We start from the raw sequence: 25,960 nt of genomic DNA, 5'->3' as shown, positions 1-25,960 counted from the left end.
TAAGTCTTCAAATGTTTGGTTCACGAATCTCTACTATTTGTGGTGTATTTGTCTAAACTATCCATAAATTAAATTTTATTGTACAAACGTTGTGAATTTTTAAATTTTTTCCATATCTTAGCTATATTGTTTACATTCAATAAATTTAGACCAAATCTATGCCTAAATAAATTTAAAATTTAAAATAATATTAAAAATTTTACCACGTGCATTGCACGTGCAATCCAACTAGTACTTTAAAAAGAGCAACTGCTCCTAGGAAAAGGGCTAACGATTATTGGGCCTTATTGGGCTTAACAGGGAAACGTTTAATAACATATCAATGAAGCCGTTCAAGAACACGTAGAAAATAAGAAAATTAAAAATTAAAAAGAAACTTAAAACGCCGTTGCCGGGGATCGAACCCGGGTCACCCGCGTGACAGGCGGGAATACTCACCACTATACTACAACGACTTGTTGGTAACAGTAAAATATCTAATATAATTGTAAAATAACTCTATTACGAGAAAAACAGTTGAGAGATCATTATCATAATAGTAGCCATTGATTTTTTTATTGAGTGGTTTATGATTTGTCTTTAAGTGCAAATAAATAAGGAATGCATACAATTTAAAGATATACGGTGAGCGTTAGATTTAAAATGAATCATAATTATTCACTAAATAAATCAATGATTGTTAATATGGCAGCATTATCTCCACCGGTGGCGGATGAGAAAAACTTTCTTAGAGAGCCGCACGACAAATAATTTGTTTAGTGGTATATAAGTAAAATTCAATGGTGCTACTCAATTCAAATTGGGGTGCGAATTTTTATCGAGCTCGCAGTCATCAATACGCCATTGTCACTCCTAGTGAGTTTCACAACCTTTTTTTTTTTTTTGCTTTTTTCATTTTCGATCTTCTCATCTGAGATGCCATTAATCATCCACAAAGTGCTCTGTGATCGTAATCAAATATAAATGTAACCGCAAAGTAATTGATTGAAACAATTAACATGGGCAAGATACCGGTTAACCTAAACATGACCCACCATTGAACAATAATAAAGATTTTATTATTGTTGTCCTAAAATCTCTCCCATTTTCATATGAATAGTGTTATGATAGGGCGCATTAAGTTGATAGAGAATATGTGGCTCTCAGATTTAAGTGGGCCCCGATGTTAAGTTTGAGAAGTGATGGACACGTGGAGGCACAACACTTGGTCGGTTGCTTTCACTTTCTTTCACCAACAGTTGCTAGAAGAGGCGTACAACGTTGGCATAGAGAATCTTCGCAAAAGAAAAATTTCTCAAGGACCCAGAATATGGGACCAATAGGGGGACAAGTGAGTTGTCCCCCTTCTATTCGATAATGAGTTAACCATCATTAATTATGACTAACTCATTATCCAATAGGAGGGGGACATCTTACTTGTCCCCCCTATTGGTCCCATATTTTGGGTCCCTGTAGCAAAACTCGCCGCAAAATTAGGTGGGGAGGTTGACACGTGTCCATTGGTGATTCGGGTCGGATTTTGCTTTTGGCTAAGGGCCCGTTTGTTTCATTTTTTTTGAAGGAGAAAGTTAGAGGAAAGCTGCCAAATCTGACAAAAACTGTCAGTTTTGGCAGGCTTTCTTACAAAAACGTCTCTTTTAGAGGCGTTTTTGCAAGAAAGCCTGCCAAAACTGTCAGTTTTTGTCAGATTTGGCAGGCTTTTCCCTTCCCATTTTTGCAAACAAACAGCCCCTAAGGAGCCCGTCACTTTCTTGTCAACAGTGAGGCAGGTCTCGTCTGCTTGGACGCCACGTGTAAGGGAAGAGATATTTTGCAACATAAATAAGTATAAAAAAACATCTCTTTTACACTGCTGATAGGATAATTATAATTTTTAAACTAACCTTTTTAGTAACTATTCGTGAGTGATACACATCACTCATTCTGTAGAGTTATTCTGATAGAATTCTTACTCGAGATTTGTGATTCCGTTTCCGTGTAAGCAATGAGAGTTGTAGATGTCTTCTCATGTGCCACTATCAATTTTACATGAGCACACTAATCTAGTATGGTGAATGAAAATGAGTTTAAAGTTCAAACAGTTGAAATATTAGTACACATCAACTTTAAAAATTGGTGTGTATATGTTCCACTAAATTTTCTTCATGTATGGTTTTCTCTAGAGGAAAAAGTCATGCAGCTCAATTTCAAAATTAGTGATTTTAATAACTCACATATTGTTATATTGATCTAGTATCATATTTGCACTTTTTGTTGACCGGTTACAAACTACATTAGAGCATCAGTCATGCATGCAAGCATGATGTTTTGAAACACAAAAAATAGGTAAGGTAACAATTTGAAGATTGCAACTAACCGTATATGGTTCAGAACAATCTGCTCACATGCGAGGTGTTCTAATTCAATTTGTATTCTTTCCCCGTTCTCTATGCGACTTTCAATAGAATGACTAATATGATTTGTGGGGCCATAAAACTGCTTATAAAAGGAGAGGTAGAGGGTTAGTCTTCAAGCACAAAATCAATATCAAAATCAAAATATATACCAAATTAACATGGCAGCTGAAATCATTAGCAATGTCAATGAGAGATGGTCGCTTAAGGGAGCCACAGCTTTGGTCACCGGAGGAACTAGTGGAATCGGGTACATTATTGCTAACACTTTTCATATTCGAGTCCTCTATTGCTTTGTGTTAAGCTTTCAACTCTTATATATATGGATACCTTTGGATATAAAACAAGCATGATATAAATATAAGTTAAAAACATTTGAATTCATATGGACATAATTGGTTCGCTATTATTTGAGAATTTTTATTTGAGAATTTTTGTTTCCTTCATCTAGGTACGCCATTGTTGAAGAATTGTTCGGGTTCGGAGCAACTGTGTACACTTGTTCGGAAAATGAAGAACAACTCAAAAAATGCTTGGGAAAGTGGCAAAGCATGAAGTTTCCTGTTCACGGATCAGTTTGTGATGTATCCTGTAGAGCTCAACGAGAGAAAATGATGGAAGAGGTTTCTTCCTTGTTCAATGGAAAGCTTGATATACTCGTGAGTATTGCTCTCATGTTTTTTGTAATAATGGTACATTTCACAAAAATTTGAAAGATTTGTACGGAACAACCATAAATTTATTTATTTTTTTCGATTTGAGAAATCTATATAAAAAACTTTATTGGGTAAACTTCACAAAACCCCTAAGCAGTTTGAGAATTTTAAGATAGCCCCGAACAAGTTCGGAGATCACTTTTAACTCCCAAAACCTTTGCAAATTACCCATAAAAAGGTTGGGGGTTATCTGCAAATAGATTTAGGAGGAAAAAGAAAACAAAACTTTTGAGGGTTATTCTTCTTCATGACTGACAATAATTAGGACACGTTATCCAGTCCATCTACTTTATATAGAAGAAATTTTCACTGTAGACTCATTCTCATATTTAATCCCTAAAACCGACCCACTTTAAAGTTATTTATGATAATCGACCCACTTTGAGTTAATTGCAGTACTAATTAGTCGGGGTTGCCAACCTCGACTAATTAGTAGCCTAATTAGCAGCCGTAAACCTTCCCTGCTCCCTGACCCCGCTTGTAATTAGGCTACTAATTAGTCGGGGTTGGTAACCCCGACTAATTAGTACCGCAATTAACTCAAAGTGGGCCGATTCTCATAAATAAATTTAAAATGAGTCGGTTTTAGGGATTAAATCTGGGATTGGGTCTACAGTGAAAATTTCTTCACTTTATATATCTTCGATATAATCAAGTATTTTTCTGCAATTTCGAAAGTTAACGGCGGTTTTGCGCAAATTACCTCTCTAGGACTTACATTCTCTCTTTTAACCACCAAGTTCCTCTAAATTGTGTCAATATCTTCTCATTATATGTTGCTCTCGATCCTTCGTAGGTCAATAACGCAGGGACATTTATTTTGAAGCCATTTGTGGATGTGAATGTTGAGGACTACTCATTGATCATGTCTACAAATTTTGAGTCAGGTTTCCACCTGAGCCAGTTAGCCTATCCTCTCCTCAAAGCGTCGAAAGCGGGGGCTGTAGTCTTCCTCTCCTCAATTGCTGGGGTTTTGGGAGTACCATCTATGTCAATGTATTCTGTTAGCAAAGGTAAATGAAAATTATATTTCGTTACTATTTGATTATAACTGGCTCATGTGTATTTTTTTTATTTTATTTTTTTGGGATAAATCAGGAGCAATAGTTCAGCTGACAAAGAGCCTGGCAAGTGAATGGGCGAAGGATAACATCAGAATCAACTCCATTGCACCAGGGATCATTGAAACCCCGATGACGGAATCAGTAAGCTTTTTTCCTCACGCCCTCCTCTTCTGGTTTAATTTTCACATGCACCCTCCTTTAAGCTTAATTTTCTATTAGCACCTGCACCCCTTGAATCTTGGTCGACCGTCACTTTTTCCCTCTCAATTTTAAGTTTTTTTTTTTTCACGTAAACCATTTTTAAATAGGGTGGTAACTCAAGAACCATCTTCAAAGTTCAATTTATATAGAAATCAGCTTAGTTTAAAGGTAACTTTGACTGAGAACCCCTTCGAAAACACGAGTGCCGGGCACGTGATGTGATGTGCATTCTTATCAATTCTGGTGCTTGATACTGTATTTTTTAACTTAAAACCTTGTCATAAAATAGATAAGACGGTTGGTTCTATCGGAATCTCCTTTAAAGGTGGCTTCTGAATAAGATGAAGGTTAAAGTTGGTTTTAATACAATCACCCTATCGTAAAGGTGGTTTCCAACTAAAGGCAAAAGTGTAATTACATGATTTTTACGACATCTTTATTTCCTTAAAAAAAAAAAGAGAAGAAGGCGAGTTTCACATGACATCTCAAAGTAACTTGGAAAATAACGTCCTATGAAGCTAATAGCCATGATTTCACAGTACATGCAAGAGTGTATTCGCAATTAACCCTTTGTTTAAAAGTTTTAGCGGCAATAGACTCGGACTAAATTTATTTCTCTCTATATTTTCTCTGTGATCATCAGCTGGATGATCTTAAATCATCAGAAGCATCAAAAACTCCTCTGAAACGCAATGGTCAGCCCAAAGAGGTGGCGTCTCTGGCGGCGTTCCTCTGCCTGCCTGCCGCTTCTTATATCTCTGGGCAGACAATCTGCGTCGACGGAGCCCGGACCGTGAGCGCGTAAGAGGCTGGAAGATGATCACAATCATACACATTATATTATATGGAAGCTAATGTGTACCCTGTTTTTATAAGTTTATTTGTTTATGATACGCACGCATCCGCTGTCGGCGCATGAACCGTGTTGGTTGAGTGAGAAATGTTTGAACATGTCGAAGCCTGCAGAAAAGCAGCAGAACAGCTACCATGCATGTATGCTTGAATCATTATTTCGTCTACGTATGCTGATCTTGTTTGCATTTTCTGACTAGCCAAAGCACGTATTTGTTATCAGTGAATTTTACTCGACTCTTTTACCTCGAGGGTCTTTTTATAAATAAAAAAAAAATCCATTTCTTTACGTACGCAATTGACGAGTTTGGAATCCAATGTACTGGAATTTTTGGTTCAGGCGCAAGTAATTTCCCGATTGTTGAAGTCTTAGCATCTTTTTCCTTAACTTACTACATACAAACCAGAACTCAACTCTCGCAGCATGCGCCCGATACAACATAACAATTTGTTCACTTACAATTGACAAGGCCTAAACTGCTGGTATCTCAAGCTTAACCATAAAATTAATGGAAAATACTCGATAATGGGAAGATGTGGAACTCTTAACACCATTGCCACCTACTACACGAGAAAGTATCCAATGGACCTCGTCCAAGAGATGGGAGCCCTTTGATCTGTGCAAAACAGGGAGATTTGGATGTAGAACTGTATTAATCTAAGTGTTCTCCTCGTTTTTTGCCCACCAACTTAGAACGGAGCATTCGTTTCTGACACATGAGTATTTTTCTACTTGCATATGGACCTTCAGATGTGTCACGAAGATCACACCTCCATCCCATAGCCGTCGTGATTTCTCGGATCTCGTCGACGATGAATCTATTGTCGCGGATATAAGCTCGGCCACCTGGTCTGAGCATTCGGTCCATCTCCAGTAAGATGCTAGAGATGTTGCACCTGAAAGGTAGGAGAGATTCAGTAAACAGTAGGCAAAAATAATGTCAAATTCTTTTACAACCATAGAAATCTCTTTCGCTTTGGGTGAGCTTCATTTTAGAATTCCAGAAGTACCCTCATATTTGGGAGAGGAAAAAACGAAAAGGAAAAATAAAGAAAAAGAAAAAAAAGCCCTCACACTTGAAAACCAAGAAGAAATGCCCTCATGCCTGAAAAATCAATGGGAATACCCTCAAACCAGGGGAAGAAAAACTAACAAGCTGTGGTTTGCCTTGACAATTGGACTACAAAAAACACCAAGGTTCAAGGTCATGCGTTGCATGCACCAGAATACTAGTGCAAATTTCAGATAATCTTCAATGATCCACTTCTTTTGTGTATTCAACTAGAGCACACAATGGGCCTTTGAGGTGATTGAATTCTATACGCAACTTGGAAATACTATGAGCTTAGTAAAGCCTTTCCAGTGACAGTTTTGAGTCTTGACAACCAAAATTGAAAATAAAGTCTCGCAAATTCCAATTTCAAATATTTCATGATACGAGGAAGTAAACCCACCTTTTCTGCTCTTTGGAGAAGAGGCCAGATGCATGCAATAAATCATAAGTTCTTGGATATGTATCAAATGGTTCACACCTGTAGAAAAATGTGTTAGGCATTGTTGAAAAAACTCTTGTGTAACTTGTTATTTTGCATTTCGTAATCTAACAAACCTTAAACGTTATGTAACCTTTTGAAATAACTCAGACAGACCATAACTCTACGTTATCACGATAAAAATGTGTCATCTCAATATAACCTGTGTTATTTCGGTATAATTTATTATAGGGACTCAAGAGCATTTTCTTTCTCAGAAGCTGAAGAAAAGTAATTACTTTGAATTGTTTGTTAAGCAGTCATGGATTATTTTGGTGACATCAATTATGTAATTGTGAAATTATGGATGTGACTAATAAAATGACTATGAAATTATAAATGAGATGTAAATTTGTAATTATTATTTGACTCTTCTATTGCCATACCTATTAGTAAATCTGCTGTATAGCTTGTATTAACTTTAAAAAACATTCAATTTTTTTAAAATTTTGATATTTTGCTCCTAATTCTTAAAACTAGTATTATTTATAAAGAATTTTTAAAGAAACAATAAGAGCATATGTAAACTAGTATGCATTGTGCTTTAACCTATTGACAGGCATTAGCATTACCGTATTTTTTAACATTGCTTCAGATCTAAGAGCGTTCTCTTTGGTATTTTCATTTAAAATTGAAATGCATGTGCTTTTGGATTGGCTATTAACCCTTTAGGATGTATTTTTGTTGAGAAATTGTAATGGTATATTTGATAATTGTGATGTTATATTTGAAAGTTGTGGCAGTTCCATTTATTAAAATCATTGTGAATATTTTTTTTATTTATTGAATAATTGAATAAATAATAGACCATGTAACCTAGGTTATGCGTTACGTTGTTTTGCATTTTAGGTTATCGGCAGGTGAGCCTTCCGTTATGTGTTATCATTATTTTTGACATTGGTGTTAACGCTTCTTAGAAACAAAATTCACTATCGACAGGACTGCAAGCATTGCCATGAGTTGCCTTCTAGGTAGGCATGCGTCTAAATTTTGATGGGATAGCAACAAGAAAGATGAGAAATCAGTGAGGCCTTTGAGTTGAACAAGTGAATATACCACCATGATTTATGTACAATCATAGTTCCCATCTTAAAACTTGGAGAAGCAACAATCGTATATAGTTAAAACATCCATCATTTTAACCGAAAAACAAGGTAAGCAAATCATTGAATGTTCAATTATCAGTTAGCACGAAATTAGACTCGAATCAGTTTTCTATGTACTGATATGTGCTAGCAGGTAAATATAGATATACTGCTATGGAAAAAGATAGGAGTTTATGAATCATACCAATCATGGCTCACTCCTATAAGTCCACGATCATATATCACAGGCAATGTATTGGGTCCAGTAGTTGGAACAACATTCATCACCCAGCTATCAATATTATGCTCGATTAATGCAGTTGCAAACCTGGCAAAAGTGACAGATATCATAAGAAAAGAATGACAGAACAAAGAAGCAACCACAAAAAGGAGGAATAGCATCACAAGATAAATAGCAATTCCTCCGTTTGTTGATCAGTAAAACTAGAAATTAGTTGTGAAACAGTAAGATTTGACGTACACAACAGCAAAAAGCATAAAGCGTACAGCAACAGTGAAAGTCTGTACAACTTCTTGTGATGTGGAAAGAAATAAAGAAGAAAATTTAGAATTTTTTTGAAACTTTAGATCCATCTATCTACCCACTAAGCACTCACACATACACACACACACATCTGGGACTTAATTTGTTTTGCAATCACTTGCAACATAAATGAACTGCACTTCCTTTTCCACTCAAGACCACCCAAAAGTTCTCATTTCCTTTTATTGTCCCCTTTTCCGTTTCAACATAAACACAGGATGTTTTAACTTAATTAACTATCATGATGCCCTCTTGATTAAGATAATATATTATCAATCAATTTTAATTAACAACACGAAACAAATGAATCTAGCCTAGCTAGCTCATTTGGAGGTTAGCACTATTGGCTGAAATGTACATAACTTGGATATTAGATAGGAGAAGAAATATTAGGGTTTTAATATAGGATAACTAGAATGAGAGTGAGCTAAGCCTGGGGCAGGACAGCAGCTCCAAGATGTAGGACCACTCCACTCAGGGACAATGGTGGATATATGGAGTGACCAATGATCTAACTTTACTAACGCCAGAAAGGATTGAGGTGTTATAATTGTGTTTAATGCAACTGTCATGTCAATGTGAAGGTACATTGGCTCCAAGCCTTCTTGAGCTAAGCCTAGCGTAGGAGAGCAGCTCCAAGAGCTAGGACCACTCCACTCAAGGAAACTGGTGGATGAATGGAGTGACCAATGATTTAACTTCACTAGCGTCAAAAAGGATTGTGGCAATATAATTATGTTTAATGCAACCGTCATGTCAATGTGAAGGTACTTTAGCCTTTGATCAGATAAGCGGATGTTTTCATTGTAAAAGTAGTTTCTATTGACATGCAGGTTTTTTTACACAAGTCATTCTGAAAGACACTTGCTTAGGTTCCTACCGGTTTGACTAAGCACACATGGCATGGTCCAACCAGGAGGTTGATGGTGATCGAGCTCTTCCAGAAGTTCAAAAAGGATGGTGTTAGGGAATGCCTTGGCAGAAAAATACATTGTCATGCTAGCAATTTTGCTACGCGAACAATACAATGAAAGAAATGTCCCATCAAATTAGCGCATCTGTAGTTATGTAGCAGTGTAGCACCTCCCTGACACTCAGCCACTACAGAATAGCAGGTTGTAGGCTGTCTAAAAATCACAATAGATAGCTGATTCCCCATAAACACCGATGATGTAAGTTACAATCTGACGACTCCCAGACTTTCACGTAGATCGATGAAGGTTACAATCTGACGACCTTCACAACAACTGATGAAAGCTCTAATCAACAACCTTTACAATCAACATCGGGAGTTACAATCTGACGACTCTCACATATCAAAGAGCTAAAGCAAAGATTACAAAACGACGATCTTTGCAACGCTCTGATAGAAAAAGACTACAAATCGACGGTCTCTTCAAACCAAGACGTGGAAGTCCTCCCCGCGTACCATCATCAAGACGCAACACCAATTCGACCGCGGACACAGGTCAAACATGGCTGCAAACACAGCTCACATTCAACTCCGCAAACGCAACTCAGATCCAGCTGCCAACGCAGCTCATGTTTGGCCACAAACGCAACCTCCGAAAGCTACCAACGCAGCTTTCATCCGTTGCCAAACGCAGCTTCCAACAAACAGCCAAATGAGCTTCCAGCCGCTGCGTCCGAGCTTTCAGACACTGCGTTCAAGCTTCCAGACACCGCGTTTGAACGCAGAATTCACACCAAAACGCGGATTTTGCATTTGACTCGTTCAAACACGAGCTGAACGGTTCCAGAAATCGTTTTCTCCCCATGATCTGAGGGATTTCTGCCCCCACATAGGAGCGGATTAAGGAGGCGGTTACACCCCATTCAGCCCCACTTAGGAACGAATTAAGGGGACAGTTATACCCCTTAATCCCTTATAAATAACTAAGAAATCAGCTTAGTTCGGGGGCTGGATCTTTCATCATTCTTTTTGGCAGCAAAGAAGAGATCTTTGGGGGGAATTGCTGGAGCTTTAGAGATCAGCAACATGAGCTTTCTTCATCCTTAGCTTATAGACCGATTTCGGTTAAATCGACTCTTTCATAGAGTTTCAAACTCGTTCAGAGTTCTAAAACTCTCTTTCATAGAGTTTCAAACTCGTTCAGAGTTCTAAAACTTGCCACGCAAGTTCTCCACAACGTCAAATCGTGAGGAGAGTTCTAAAACTTGCCACGCAAGTTCTCCACAACGTCAAATCGTGAGGAGAAGATCACGTTCCAGTGAAACAAGACGTCAGGTCGTCAACGAGAAGCAAACTCGACGTGAGCATTCGAGGGAGGCATCTCATCGCTACTGTGAAGAACCCAGAATTAAACAAAGGGGAGAATACAGATCATTCTCCTCTCTTTTGTAATCAGGAAATCCAATTGTAATTGAGATTAAAGGAATACAGATCAATTTTCCTTTATTTCTTTTTACTTTAAAATTTCCACCAAACACAGGTGTGCACACAAAGATTTGCCAGCTGTCCAGGTTCCTAGGAATATGGTCTTGCTCAGGCTCCAACCATTTAATAGTTTCAGATATGGGTATTGCTAATACATATTGAGTACAATTCTAATTTTGTACTTCCAAGATCCAGTTTTCTTAAATCTTTCTTTGATTTTAATTTTAGCACTGATTTTAACACCTTTTTTATTTATCTCAATTTAGAACTGCAGTAGTGTTCTACTACTATAAATCTCCCCATCATTGTCATTCACCTGCCGCAACCAAACATTGGGCCTACTATGAAGCAAGGTTCCCTGTGAATTTTGCAAGCAATTAGACCCGTACCATCCTAATCTCAGGCCCCAATCCTAATCCCAAACCCCCATGAGGATGACACCTTCATGGCCAAGGAAATAAAAAATAAAAGAGAAGCATGCCATAAATACTAAAATGCCACAGTTGTGGATAAAGAAAGAGTAACTATTATGAGTTTAGCAAGTGTGCAGGACAAAAGAAGATTCCAGAAAAGGGGCAAGATGGTATGTTTTCTATAGGGGATTATACTCATCTATAAGGCATGGGCAAAAAAGATCTAAAGAAAACATATTTTCACACAGCACCCAGAAAGCCTCATACTACAAATTCATGGCAAGTGTTAACAATCAAAATAAAGGGACTTAAGCAAAGGATTAACTAATTACCCTCCAAATCCAGCTCTCATGTCCATGACATTCCGAAACTTCAACTTTTTCCAATGGAAAGAACGAATATAACCCGCAACAATATCCTTCCAGTATCTGGATTCTGCCTTGAAAAGCTCACCTTTTGCTAAGTAAGCATCCATTTCTACAGTCTGGAGTCTTTGTGGTGCTTCATGCATACGGGCAGGCCACGATGGAATGTTTGCTCCATGTCCATTCTCAGGAAGTCTAGTGATGCATGCTTTCAGACCAACATACCTGAGTAATGCATAAACAACTTAAAAGCAAGAAAAGCATTCAGAAAACATGTTTTGTTATGCAGGTTCCATAAATCTAAGCTTTAAATTCCTAGAATCTCCGCTGCACTAACAAATATCTCAGAAGCTACAGACCATAGCTGTGATGGGCGAATTGGAGGTTTATTACTTCAAGAATCATCATGATTACTACCTCCATGTCAATCAGTATCTGTATCTACTAACATTCTTGTTTTCTTATTTCTTAGATCGTGCTAATTTCTATGCTCCTTCTTAATTTCAAGTTAAGAAGGCTATGCCCGAAGAAGGAAAGTAAACTGCGAAGTGTTTCAATATAGAAACTTGGGTTTTTGACATCAAGAAATTTCTCAATTATTACTAACATATTTGAACACCAGTTAGCAGAACGATATAAAAACATTTAACCAAAAAAATTACAAATGTAAATCATGAATTTGCATTGTAACAGACATTCTAATAAAAATTATCTGACTTCATTACCATCATTTTCATTCATCTCACTTCATTAAGAGCATGCACCTAAAATAAGTTACTAAACTTGCTTGTCAGACTCAAGTTGAACTTACCAGCTGCTACATCTTTAGGGGAAGAGAGGAGAATTGGCACAATGAAAAATAAAAAAAACAACTGATGGACAGGGAGATTTACTACCATTAATGCAATCTAACTTGATGCAACCAAGAGCATTATTTTTTTAATTTCTTACTTATATTCCCTTAATTTTTTAACAGTTTATAGAAACGGTCAAGGGTGATTACTAAATAACTAAAATCCATGCACATAAATTTTAAATGAAAGAAATGTTGAAATTACCAAACACTGTTTGGGTCATCACCAACTTCACATAATGGTGGTTGGACAGCAGGATCACGATTAGTATAACATGTATTGTCCAAAGGCTTCTTCCATATAGAAACATAACCTTCCTTCTTCTCAAGTTTCCAACAAAGACGATTTGTAAGGTCCTCCATTTCTATGTTATATGTTAAACAGGATGAGTAGTAACATAAGTAAAATTTAGCTTAAATTAAAAGATACATCAAGGCTAGATATAAATATTGAATAGAAATTTTTTAGTTAGTAGAAAGTGCCCTAGAGCTTCAAAGAATTCATTGGATAAATATTAAAGGCAAATAATTTGGGAGTTTGAAATAATAATAAAAAGAATGAGAATCGCAGAGAATTCTAAAATTAAAATAATAAAAAACCAAGATTTCAGGACTTATTTAAATTGAAGATATGAAGAAGACACTACTGTTTTCTGAAGAGTACTCCTACACAATTATACAGGGCATGGTTCTAAAGGATCCGAGTCATTATCCTAAAGTTTTTTGGTGACAGCCTAACGTGAAAGCAAGAATCCCAAGAGCTACCTAATAGTACCATTTTTAAGAAGGTTTTAGACAAAAAAAAAGCTTCATTTGTGGCAAAGAAAATTGTCAATATAATTCAATATGTCTAAAATGATATCACATATTTATTTCTTTCAAAGAAAATCTCCAGCTGTGGCCTGTCAGGCAATGGGATGGTAAGAGGATCATTGCTAGGTTCAAAAGGGCAGCTCTTGCTGCTAGTTACTACTCAATTTGGCAGGCTAGAAATGCTGTTGTGTACAGGCACCAGCTCGCTCAGGTGGAGGAAATGGAGGATCAAATCCATTTTTTTTCTCAAGATCAAGTTTAGCAAAGTGGATAATATGTCAGATACAACCTACAACTGGCAATGGTGTGCTAAAGTCTGCATCCATCCCCCATTTATTAGCAGAGCAGAAGTGTGAACATTTGAATAGTTTTAGTTTTGGTATGGGTTTTACTTTCTATTCATACTTGTATATGTTGAGAGAGGGTTTTTAGATTGTTTTGCTTTGAGCCTGTACCTTAAATCTTCATTGGTAATGAAATATGCTAATCCTCATGCCACCGCGCCCCCCCCCCCACCCCACCCCAAAAAAAAGAGCTCCAGCTGTATTTTTCTGAACAGAAAGTGGAATTTAACAAGAGTATTTCCATATGTCTGTAACGAAAATGCATCAGGAATGAGGATGAAAAATTTTCTCATTTATTTAAGTACAAGATAGTCTCAAAGAAAACATATTTTTCCCAAATTTCCGTAGGAGTTTGGAATGACATTAGTATAGATAACCACATGAATAGATGAACATGAATGTTTAAAGCAAGTAACAAGACAAAAAATAATGTCTCAGGGATTACCATCATTCCAAATTCATATAGGGTACAGAAATCAACATTTCGAGTTTTCGCAATAAAAGAGAACATAATGATTAAGAATACAATAATATAAACAATTGTTGATATCATAAATTATATATGATGAACCCTGCTAATCAGGCCAAAGAGTTAACCAACAATAGATATTGCAAGGATGTTCACTTGGCACTGAAGATCGATGAAGAAAATCTTGACACACAATCCATGATGAAGACTGATGTTCAGCCAAGAATAGTTACAGTTAGGATGAATCAGTAACTTAAAAACCAATTAAAAGAAATGTCAATATACTAACTAAGTGCGTCCCGAACCTGCTATAGACGCTAGCAACATACCAAAAACTTCAAGTGGAATTTCTCTAATGAGAATAATCAGAGGAGTTACCTTTCCATGCCTCTTGTTGACTCTCTTCATGTTTGTAAACAGGTTGTGCTGCCCAAGCAAAGTAACCCCCAGGTCTGAGCATTCTGTTGGCCTCAAGAAGTAAAATTCCATCTTCACCACAATTTGGTGTAAACTGGTCAGTACAGTGAACCGAAGTGAATTCCAGTAACTAAATGTCAGCAATAAGACAGTAATTGCCAGATTCTTAAATGAACTTAAAACCAACAAAAGCAGAAAGGAAGTTTATTGTTTTTGGGGCCACCGTAAACATCGGTATCCTTGCGGTAAAAGAATAATTTAACAAGTAGAAAATCTACACAATGTGACCGCAAAATATGCAATGTAAAAGAAGGTATATGATGATTTCAGAACATAACAACTTCTCAAATATAAATGATACGTAAATAATACAAAGCAAAAAAGAAGCATAAAAGATTTAACTCTTTGATGTTACCTTCCATATAATAATGAATCTTTAAAAATGGTATAAAAAATCAGTAATTTAATCGTATGCCTAAGTAACCAAATTATGTATAAAACTAAGTGCAACTAACAATAGGAATACAGACTGAAAATCAAACATGTTTCCAACGCCAATATCTGGTACAAGTAAATTCTGAAGAATTATGAAAATTCACAAAGAAGAATATTGGTATTCTATAGAAATATGACCGTTTTGGTAGCACTTGGGTCTCGAGGCATCTTTCTTTCAGTCAAGTAAAGCATTGAGGCCCATGCAACAAGCTGATTGTTGGTACTGCAATAGGCAGTGATACAAAGCAATAGAATAAAGGACACGTGCGGTGAGTCGATCAACTAAAAAATTAAAGCTCATTAGACTCATTAGTCATTACACAAGGAAGTGCTTTATATACAAAAGGACAGAAGATGTAAATTTTAAGATACTGAAAATTACGTTGCACGTAATTGAAAAATGCAGTGAAAACAAGTAGAATTTTATGGGATTAAAACCAGATGAATGCACAAAATCATGAAGCTATGGGAATTAGGAAAGTGAGTCTTCAAGACAGTAAAAGTAAGATTTGTAGACACGCATATGACTGTTTCATTGCACTGACATAGGATATATGTATGTTAGACACTCCGATGACCAAAAAAACAAGGATGCGTATGTCGTTCTTTTTGGAGTATCACAAATATGTATAGGCCTTTTTAGTAGTATATGGAAGGGCCGTTTTAGTAAAACTTTTAGTTTCTGCCAAAGGGGAGTATCATACTGCATCTTAAAATTTTCCCAAGGTGATCATCATTACATGCAAGTTTGTGACACTAAAGGGCGTAGATGTTGTGTCAAAGTATGTTAACCATGGCAATTTTTGGCTGTGGTATAATAATTAGATTAAAGCATGTTATGTATTACCATGGTAGAAATCCAGCATAATTGCTACAGCTATATGCATGTGTACTAATGAACTCTGCATGTTAACTATTATAAAACGTGGAGACAACTAATTACAATACAAAAGGGAACAGACCCAATACCATCACGTGTCCAATTTATTCGGCACCTCGAGCAATGAATTAGGTCAAACGCCTGACTTGGATATCGCAACCGATGGGTAGCAAAAGCTGCAACCATTGCAGGTACACCACGTTCAAGAGCAAATTGTATCTGATTTTCATGAACATCTTTTGGTGCTATTGACATGGTGATCACATTCCGTGACAGCAAAAATGCACCAAAACTTGCAACCCCACATCCAACATCTAGGGCCACTCTTGTACGTTGACCAAATGAAATATCAGGAACCATCTGCACGTACAGTTAGACAAAATATTATTTTTTTCCTTTTTTGAGAAAGAGAGAAAATATTGCTATCAGAGAGAAACAACATTGATAGACATGGGTATATATATGAATCAGAGTGCAAATACAAGAAACCTGAGAGATTTGATCCAAATATTGATTTGCTCCATGAATAAATTGTGTTCCACCTCCAGGGAATTTAAATTTCTCTTTTTGCCTTGAAATCCAAATTTGCCCTCCTTTATCTTCAACCAAGCGTGTGTGTGGTACATTGCTAGACCATACCTGCATAGGAGTTTGATGCCAATCAAAGATTATCTCTCAGAAAATAAGAGAGAAAATAAGATTGCAAAAGACCTTTTCAATGTGCATTTAAAGAATTCATGGAGTGACTTAGTTTGCTTACAAGCAGGGCCTGTTGAAGGTATAGGAAGTAGATACAATGAGATTTCAATCACAGAACCAGGGTAATGAATTGAACTCAACATGCAACATTTTGCACTTGTAAAACCATTTAGCCTACAACGTGGAACCCACTGGAATTCCTAACATTGGTATGAGCACAAAATCACATGATTAAATCATCTAGTACTAACATGCTAAGAAACCTCACAGCTTTTCCGTCATTTGATTACTTCGTCCTTTTCAACAATGAGACTAGAGCAACTGTTAGCTAAGGATCACCAACCAGATTTTTGATATACATGCATTAAGATGTTTAAATGATTCGCATGTCATTCATGCTTTCCACTAAAAGAGACAACTGCACTGGGCGCAACAAACATAAAAACAATAGTTAAAAGGTATTGGTGACTTTGTTTTCTGAGTATGTTTGGTAACTGGTCAAAGTGACCTATAATCCACTTTGTGGCCTATAAGTCACCAAGACATGTTTGGCAAACAGCTTATTTTGGCTTATAAGCCTGAAAAAATAAGCTGGAGTAACTCAACTTATTTTTGGTGGCTTATGAGCCACATAGTTTGACCGAGTAAAAGACCAACTTTACCCCTTAGCATTAAATTTTTTTTCCAAAGCCCTCTTTCTCTATCTCCAACCCCTTTTTGGGTCATTTTGACAACAATGATGGATTATAAGCCACTCATTTGCCAAACACTACCATCGGAAATGGATTATAATCCACTTAGTTTATCAAACAGTTTGGATTATAATCCACTTGACTATAAGCCATTTGTGGATTATAAGCCAAGCGGCTTATAATCCAATGTTGCCAACCATTCTCTAAGATAAGTTCATGTTAACTATCTGGTAAAAAAAATGCAACTCAAAGAAAGCATATGCCATCATCCTGTTCTTATCTTATGTCATGCATTCTGACTAATATCAAGTTCAAGATGGCAGCTAAATCTAAAAATGCCTCTTCAACAGGAACAAAGCAAAGGAAGCTAAGGCCAAAGTCTTAGTAACTGAAACCTCATCTCTACTCCTTGGCCAAGGGATTGGAACCTTGTAACCCTTGGGCGGCAGAATCAAGCAATCCAGCCCTCTCATCGGGCAATGCCTCTCAAACCTCTCCCCTCTCTCCATCGACTTCAGTTTCTTGATCTCCTCCACATTGTCCAGGCACGGAATATACTCCCGCATCCTCCCATCACAAAATCCATACTTCCTAACCCTAACCCTAACTCTAACCCCATTCTCCTCGCTCCTCCTACCAGTCTCGTTCTCAGTATCCGATTTCTCGACCAGATCGGGGTCGAACTCACCGACGTCGAAGTCGTCACTCATCGCGCCGTTCTCGTCGACTATACCGAACTTCGAAGGCGGAGGGGGAGGCGACGGCGGTGGCGGAGGAGGAGGCGGTGGTAGGACAGGCGGAGATCGCGGCGAAACCCTAGGAGGGGTTAGGGTTAGAGTTAGGGCTGAGATGTTGAAGGTCAGCGCACGGGCCGGTGGGAGTATCGGAAGGGGCGGAGGTAGGCGATTTACGGGGCAGCATCTCCGTTCTGCCGCCACGCTCGCCGCGTCAGCGGAGGCGGCCGGTCTGGAGGAGTAGAAGAGGAGGGTTTGGGAGTTGGAGAAGTGCTTGCCGATGTAGAAGGAGGCGACGGAGGCGAATAAGAGGACGGCGATCTTGACGATGTGCGGGGTTTTGAGGAATTCGATCGAGTCGTTGATGAGCTTCATTTTTCTTTTCTTTTTTGCCTTTTTCTTTTTTCCCCCTTAATTTTTTTGGGATCGTCGAGACTCGAGAGTAGTTAAATAGCGGGAAGAATTGGCTTAAATACTGAGAATTTTATATAATTTATTTATTATTTATTATTTATTTATCTCAAATATGTGCCTGGTTAGCATAGAAAATACTTGTTAAAAAGAAATCAATCAAATTCTAAAATTGAAATATAAAACGTTATTCATGTGTGCCCTTACGTAACGGTCAAATATGAACTTTTAACGTTTTTTACTACCAACTAAGAAAAGAGCACCCATGATAAAGTCAACGTAAAATGACATTTTGCATAAATACGTTAGGAATAATTATTCAAGAGTATGCATCTCTTATTATATGGATATATATAAGTAAAATATTATTTCTTGTGCTATCTAATTATCATAAAATATATAAAAATTGAATAACATAGATTTAAGAATAAGTTTAAGCTAATTTTCTAGCACTTTGGAATTAGTAAAAGAAATTTGAAATCGGATGAAATTCTAGGACACTGGTAAAATGCGTATGTAGCGTTCTTATTTGTGAATCTGTATCGAGACATCATAAGAATATAAATCATAAATGTACATTATCTCGGAAAAGAATCTAAATGCGTACATAAGTAAATACATTTTTTTTCCTTCGGTCGTTCAGAGAATCCATTTTCGTGCACCATAAGTCTCGTCCCGTAAATCAAAATTTCGAAAGAGAGATCATAGAGTGAGCAATACCTACTAACCTTATCAGCCTTCGTTCCCCCTTACTTACACCTTCCAAACATAAAAAATCCAAAAAAAACCAATCTCATTAAAATCCACCGTCAATTCCACACCCTACGGCTGTGATCACCCCGCCATCAATTTCATCCCCGTCATCTCTATAAATACCCTCCAACCTCTTTTTCTCTCTTTCAAGATTCAAAAAGGAAAAAAGAAAAAGAAAAAGAAAAAAGAATCCAAAATTCCAAAAACGACCCTCTTTCTTTCTCACCGTCTTCTCCTCTACAATCGAAAACCCTAATTCTCCCCCAAATCCCTCAAAAGTAGGGATTTGCCAAGAAATCAACGGGAAATTCTAGGGCTTTGAATGCAATGGGGAAGGAACTCATCGCCAATTCTCGGTCTCGATCAGTGTGCGAGACCGTGAACGGATCGCATCAATTCACGATCAAGGGCTACTCTCTGGCCAAAGGAATGAGCGCCGGAAAATTCATCTCCAGCGACGTCTTCGACGTCGGGGGGCATCAATGGGCGATCTATTTCTATCCCGACGGCAAGAATCCCGAGGACAATTCGATGTATGTGTCGGTTTTCGTCGCGCTGGCGAGCGAAGGGACGGATGTTAGGGCTCTGTTTGAGCTGACGCTGGTTGATCAGAGTGGGAAGGGGAAGGACAAGGTTCATAGTCATTTCGACAGGGCGATGGATAGCGGGCCCTACACGCTCAAGTATCGGGGGAGCATGTGGTAATTTCTTGTTTTTAGTCTTTAAGATTTGATCTTGTGATGTTTTGATGCTTTCTTTTGTTGGTTTCTTACTGTGAATTGAGTAAAGTTGGTTTCTTATAAACCTTGAAGGCTCTTTTTTTTTATTAAATTCCTACTAGGCAACAGTTATGAACAGAATCCAGTCATTTGGTAGTGTGAATTAGAATATGAAGATTTGAGGGGCTAATATACAATTAAGACAGAATTTAGGGTCTAACACGACGGAATGTCGTTTTACGAAGCGCATGAGCCACGAGGGGTATGTGAATTGTTTGTTGCACATCGGAAATGGTAGGATTTATGCTTTTCTTTGTGTAGATTTAGTCTACTTCTTTCGTTCTTTGAGATATGTTTTTAGTTCTTTTGTCAAAAAGAAGGAAGCTGTAAGTTTGACATGATGTGCATATTTATTAAAAAAAAATTCTCAACAGGGTATTGTGTCTTGGTAATTTCCTTATTATAGCTTGGCCCTCTAGGTTTAAGAGAAAACTTCATGTTTACCAATCTCTCGAATTGGTAGTTGGAAAATGATTACTTGTTGTATGTGTTCTTCACGTATCAAACTTTAGTATATTACTCTCTTAAAATATTGGGATTATAGACAAATAGATTGGATAGCAAACCAGGAGCGATTTGAGATTTTGCAAGTGGGGTTTTGTTGTGTATGTGGGAGCCCCCCCACCCCCAACACACACACACACACAAAAAAAAAACCACGTGAAGGGAGAAAGGGAAGGGATGGTGTAGGGTGCAGGCGGGAGGCAATGTTGGAAGAATTAGAACAGATTTGTCAGTTGGATCATTTTTGGCCTAAAGGAAGCAAAAAGCGTAAACCAGAATGTTCATATTTAACCACATTAACCAAGTGATCGAGGTTCATTTGGACCAGCCAATTAAGTAAATGTGTATCTTTCTGTGTAAAAGAGAGATGTTGCATGAGATAGATTCATGGACCAGCCCATTTAGCAATTGATTTTTTTAATGTAGTAAATATACAAGGAGGGATCCCAGTAAGAGAATATGAACAAAAGAAAAAAATCAATATGGTAACTTTGTTATACATCAGTCACCAGTGCATAATGCATTAATAGTTTGTACACTAAATCAATATACTATACTGAATTGCGTGAAAAAGTGTGTGCATGTGCTTAGTGCATGGGGAAAAACAGAAAAAAGGGAAAATAAAATCTTTAGATTCATAATACTAATAGGATAACATAAGGATTAACAGATGATTGTCAAATTTATGATTTTCTTCTTTTAACCAATATTAAAACCATGCAAGCAGAGTGAGTTCTGAATTTTCTCATAGAAAGAACAAGATCAACATAAAAACAAAAAGAATTTTGCATAAAAGATATCATGTTGCTGCTGTTTTGGGTCAGAGCTGAAAATAAATATTTTCTTAAAAAATATAATAAAAACAGCATTACAGGGGAAAAAACAATTGTGTGCTATTATTATATGAGGCTATATCACGTGGCCATGGCAAGTGGCATAATAAGGTTATTCTTCTTGCCAAACACATCTGCATGCAACAGTGATCTTGCTAGTTGGTAATTTATTTTTTTCTTTGCATTTATGTTACTACTTCATATGGTGATTTTTGTTAAAATCTCTCTAACAGCATGTAATTGTGCTATGTTGATCCCTGAAAGTTTCTGCCCCAAAAGCTCAATATGAAAAGTAGTTATAGAAGAAACATACGCATTGAATGATGTTTATGAGCAATATCCGTTCAGTGCTTTTGGTTAATTACCTCAGAGATTGTGGTTAGATAGTTAATAGCGTGTTCTTACTTCTCTTTACATCAAGTTGTTTAGCATATTTATTTTACATCCTTTCTTTTTCATAATTAGATAAACTAAGAGAGAGTGTACTTCATCTTGTTTCTTTCCTTTTTTTTTACATCCCAGAAAATGTGCTAAATTCTTCTTCTTTATTGTTAAGCTCCAAGAAGGTAAGTTCTATTAATACTCGAGTTGCTTCTGTATTATTTATGTTTGTTTCTTTCAAGTGTTTGTGCTTTAACCACATTCATTAAGCATTTTTGGCACCAATGTAAAAAAGATTTCTTCTTCTTTTTTTCAGACTCTTACATTTGTCATTGGTTAATTGCATATTTGTAGGGGCTACAAGCGGTTTTTTAGGAGAACATCCTTAGAAACATCCGACTTTCTTAAGGATGATTGCTTGGTCATGAAGTGCACTGTGGGTGTTGTTAGAAGCCGGATTGAAAAACAAAGACAATTAACCATTTCCGTGCCACCATCAGACTTGGGTCATTGTCTCGAAGGATTACTGAAATCCGGTATGGGTTCGGACATCATCTTTGAAGTTGATGATGAGACATTCAAAGCCCATAAGTTGATACTTGCTGCTCGTTCACCAGTGTTTAAGGCCCAGTTCTTTGGCCTTATCGGTGACCCAGACATTGACAAAATTGTTGTTCAAGATGTAGAGCCTCCTGTGTTCAAGGTAATTATGCAACTTATTAGTTCGTACTATTTATATCTTGTCATTTGTTACAATTTAATATTGCGACACATATTTGGTGGTGATAATCAGAATATGAGAATTTTTTTCCCCTAGCGTTATCTTTTGTTAGAGTACAACACCTGCATTTCAAATTATTTAAACTCACATGATCTTGCATTAAGATCCTAAAGCTATGCTTTATATAAATCTAGGACAATGTTAGAGATGCTGAAATCATAAGTTCTTAAACAGTCATTTTTCTTTCTATTCACTATACTGCTTGTGAAAGCTCATGTACCCTAAAAAGTTATTAATTATCAACGTCAGCCCAGTACTTTTTAGTGTGGAGGTCGAAAGGTTTAGTGTGAAAAAAATTGAACATATTTAGATCGTATTAATAGCTTATGAACGCTCATGTGATGATTTGCTCCATTGTGTGGAGTGCACGTGTTATTGGGCAACATCAGACTCCAAGTTGTATCTTCACATTTGCTTAGAAAGATGCACAATGATCCACAATGTTTCCTCTGATACATAGGATGATGGTGTTTGCCGGACATCTACAAATGCTATTATGTTATTTATATCTTTGTATTCACTCTAGGTATTTTTATTCGTCACTTTTTGTTCACATCTCCCCTTTCTGATTGAGGTTTTTTACCTTGTTTCAGGCGATGCTTTTATTTATGTACTCAGATGTATTTCCCGATTTTCATGAAATGACTGAATCAGTCTCAATGTCAACGGCAACAAACTTGGTGCAGCATTTGTTGGCTGCTGCCGACCAATATGGATTAGAACGTCTAAAATTATTATGTGAAGCAAAATTGTGCAAACAAGTCACTTCTGACACTGTGGTGTCAACGATAGCCCTGGCTGAGCAATACCATTGTTCTCATTTGAAATCCGTCTGTTTAAAGTTCGCTGCAGCTCCGGAAAACCTTTGTGGTTAGTACTATTTCTAGTATTATAGCTATTGTATTCTTCATGTTTCATCAATAGTATATAAATTCTCTCAATGTGCTAATATACACCTCTAGAATATTGAAGAGCACGATAGATGATCACACTCTATATTGAGATCTAACTTGCATTGATTTATGGATAGCAACAACTACCATAACAAAGCCTTTATCCCAAAGTTTTGGGGTCAGTTACGTGAATCATCCATTCAGTTCTGTTGAGGACCATCTCCCAACTAAATTAGGCATTGTCATGTTCTTCTTATTAGTTTCTAAACAAGTTCTCAGGTGTACGTCTAGTCTTTTTTTTCCAATAATTATAATCTTATCAAATTTTGTGGATGCAAGCACACTGCTTAAGCCTTTCAAGGAACATTTTTTATCAGTTATTTTACTAATTGTTGCAAATGCAATCATAGGTTTAAGCATGATATGGACTAGTTCTGTAGAAAGAAGCTTTATGGTGTTCCATGGATTTCAACATTCAAAAGTCGGTTGTTGTTATTTAGGCATGTCTCGAGATTGCTGTTCTTTTTTATTTGTTGCTGACATTAAGGAACAATGGTCTGATTCGCAAAAATTTTCGAGTATCTTGGAATTTATTCCAGTCACCTGCTGCATTGCTTAGATGTACAAATTGCTTTGTAACTACAATAATTCTTGAACAGTTCTGTTGTAGTTTCCCCCTCATCAAAAGAAATTCTTAAGATACATATTGGAACCGCCAGCAAGAAAATTTGAAGGGTATCTTGGATCTAAAGCCCCCCCTGTTTATTAGCATACATCATTATGTACACGCTTCAATTCCCTCCTCTGTGTTTGGTTCACCTGAAAAAAATCGAAGCAGATAAATGCAAATTGGAACCTGCAGCAAGAAAAATGTAGGGTCATCTTGGACCTCAAGAATAGCCAAATATTTTGATAAGCCGCATCGTGATTACTGATGAAACTAGGATGTTAATGTTTGATCCGCTAAAGTTTCTCTTTTGCAATTTTTTTTCTCATATACAAAGGCTCCCTGGTCATTCTTTTTGCAGCTGTGCTGCAGACTGAAGAGTTTGGGCACCTAAAACAAGCATGCCCGACGCTGCTAACCGATATTCTTGCGACTGTTGCTGAGGTGGACGATGATCAGAATCCAGTCAGGCAAAAGAGGAACAGTAGCAGCAATATAGGCCTGAATATTTTCGATGGTGTTGATTCAAGTGGCAGGAGAATGCGGAGACGGCTATAGTTAGCAGTTTGTCCTGTAACATCTTATATTTTTAGCTGTTTCAATGCTCTGTGTAACTTGATTTTCGCCATTTGATGCAATTTGAAGTGAACAGCTAGTGAAATAAGTTCCCTTTTCCTTTTTTCTTTCCTTCTTTTTTTTTAAATTCTATTGGGGTTTCGGTTAAATATTTGTCTTTCCCCCTCATGCCTAGTGTTTTAGTGCTGTTACCGCGAAGAACTAAGCATTACTGTGCTTTCAATTATTTTCTATATGTCCTCACATAGGCCTGTCCATTCGGCCCGGCCCGAATATCCGGGCCTAGGCTGGGCAAAACCGAAGCCCGGACCCGGTACCCCGGGCCGGGTTCCGACCGGGCCGGGCCGGTTTCTTTTCTTTTTTAAATTTTATTTAAAATTTAAATTATAAAAAAATAACAAGAAAAATTAATAAAAAACAATAATTTTATTAATCACTTAAAATAACATAAATTACAAATAAAAAATGATAAAAACAAATTCTTTATTAATAATTAATAAATCATTTATAAATTACAAGTACAAATTTATTTTGGAATTCATCGCATCACAATAGATAAGTATATTCCAACTAGGTTGGCACTTACTCACCTATATCACTATCATTTGTAACTATTTCTAAAATATTTTTTTACAAATTTTAAGTTATGATATAAAAATTACAATTTGATTAATATTATTTATTCTTTATATCTATCTGCTAGTCCCAATTCTTCAAATTTATCTTCAATTCCAGCCATCCGATCGATGCCTTGCGTTCGCTTCTCGTACCTCCACCAATCTTGTAAGCACATCATCGCTTGTATAGTATACAGATCTAATCATGTCCTGTGGTCATCGATCAAACGTCCTGCTGTGCTGAAGGCGGAGTCCGAAGCTACCGTCGAAACCTGTACTGTTAGTAAGTCACGAACCATGGTGGAAAGTATAGGATATGAAAATGATCCATATACTTTCCACCATTGCAAAATATCTAAAGCATTTTCTTGATATTTAACTAAAGAAGCAGTGTAAGGACCGTGATTTTTGATACTGGTTTAAGTACTTCTTCTGATATTTTAAAATATTTAATTATTATTTTTAAAAGTGTATTTTTATTTTTCTCGATTTTCTACAATTTTCTATGATTTAAAAACCTGATTATATATTTATTGAAATGATTTTGATATTTATAAATTTATTTTATACAGTAAAAAATTTCTAGAATTAATTTGTTGAGTTATCAGTACTATTACGTAATATTTTAAATAATATATTGTATTATTAATATTATTACAAATTATTTCATATAATACACAGTATTATTAATTACGTATTTTTGGTATAATTTATTGTATTATTTCTATTGTTACATATTATCTATCGTATTAGTATAACTAGTACGTTTTACTGTGTATATAATTATCCCATAATTATTTGATTT

General features: G+C 36.6%; 3 protein-coding genes and 1 non-coding gene across 5 annotated transcripts; 2 read left to right on the top strand and 2 right to left on the bottom strand.

Moving 5' to 3' along the window:
- Nucleotides 384-455, bottom strand: TRNAD-GUC. The gene has a single exon. It is a non-coding gene; the product is annotated as a tRNA-Asp (tRNA).
- LOC109843618 (tropinone reductase homolog At1g07440-like) lies at nt 2,526-5,393 on the top strand. The gene is made up of 5 exons (XM_020412566.1): nt 2,526-2,643; nt 2,845-3,052; nt 3,906-4,122; nt 4,208-4,314; nt 5,018-5,393. Exons 1-5 carry the CDS (start codon nt 2,555-2,557, stop codon nt 5,177-5,179), a joined length of 783 nt encoding a protein of 260 aa, XP_020268155.1. The 5' UTR covers nt 2,526-2,554; the 3' UTR covers nt 5,180-5,393.
- LOC109843616 (probable methyltransferase PMT11) lies at nt 5,531-18,398 on the bottom strand. 2 transcript variants are annotated; one of them, XM_020412564.1, is made up of 9 exons: nt 17,622-18,398; nt 16,325-16,474; nt 15,925-16,195; nt 14,422-14,532; nt 12,623-12,782; nt 11,532-11,789; nt 8,050-8,172; nt 6,682-6,759; nt 5,531-6,123 (listed from the first exon to the last, which is right to left on the bottom strand). In XM_020412564.1, the coding sequence occupies exons 1-9, from the start codon at nt 18,333-18,335 to the stop codon at nt 5,880-5,882; spliced, it is 2,109 nt and encodes a 702-aa protein (XP_020268153.1). In that variant the 5' UTR covers nt 18,336-18,398; the 3' UTR covers nt 5,531-5,879. The 2 variants fall into 2 exon arrangements, with proteins under 2 accessions (XP_020268153.1, XP_020268154.1); XM_020412565.1 differs by having other exon boundaries at nt 17,616-18,082.
- Nucleotides 19,274-24,647, top strand: LOC109843143 (BTB/POZ and MATH domain-containing protein 3-like). The gene is made up of 4 exons (XM_020412076.1): nt 19,274-19,825; nt 21,976-22,324; nt 22,996-23,272; nt 24,324-24,647. Exons 1-4 carry the CDS (start codon nt 19,452-19,454, stop codon nt 24,518-24,520), a joined length of 1,197 nt encoding a protein of 398 aa, XP_020267665.1. The 5' UTR covers nt 19,274-19,451; the 3' UTR covers nt 24,521-24,647.

This window comes from Asparagus officinalis, chromosome 5, assembly GCF_001876935.1.
Source record: "Asparagus officinalis chromosome 5, Aspof.V1, whole genome shotgun sequence".
NCBI lineage: Eukaryota > Viridiplantae > Streptophyta > Magnoliopsida > Asparagales > Asparagaceae > Asparagus > Asparagus officinalis.
The sequence above is the reverse complement of the archived record's forward strand: the minus strand, read 5'-3'. Positions and strand labels throughout refer to the sequence as shown.

Excerpts from the sequence above, each read along its gene's own strand:
- LOC109843618 (XM_020412566.1), top strand. The coding sequence starts at position 2,555 with ATGGCAGCTGAAATCATTAGCAATGTCAATGAGAGATGGTCGCTTAAG. Across the intron at positions 3,053-3,905 it reads ATGGAAAGCTTGATATACTC|GTCAATAACGCAGGGACATT; the intron begins GTGAGTATTGCT and ends GATCCTTCGTAG. Across the intron at positions 4,315-5,017 it reads AAACCCCGATGACGGAATCA|CTGGATGATCTTAAATCATC; the intron begins GTAAGCTTTTTT and ends TGTGATCATCAG.
- LOC109843616 (XM_020412564.1), bottom strand. The coding sequence starts at position 18,335 with ATGAAGCTCATCAACGACTCGATCGAATTCCTCAAAACCCCGCACATC. Across the intron at positions 14,533-15,924 it reads AATAAATTGGACACGTGATG|ATGGAATTTTACTTCTTGAG; the intron begins GTATTGGGTCTG and ends ATTGTGGTGAAG. Across the intron at positions 12,783-14,421 it reads TCAACAAGAGGCATGGAAAG|AAATGGAGGACCTTACAAAT; the intron begins GTAACTCCTCTG and ends CATATAACATAG.
- LOC109843143 (XM_020412076.1), top strand. The coding sequence starts at position 19,452 with ATGGGGAAGGAACTCATCGCCAATTCTCGGTCTCGATCAGTGTGCGAG. Across the intron at positions 19,826-21,975 it reads AAGTATCGGGGGAGCATGTG|GGGCTACAAGCGGTTTTTTA; the intron begins GTAATTTCTTGT and ends GCATATTTGTAG. Across the intron at positions 22,325-22,995 it reads TAGAGCCTCCTGTGTTCAAG|GCGATGCTTTTATTTATGTA; the intron begins GTAATTATGCAA and ends ACCTTGTTTCAG.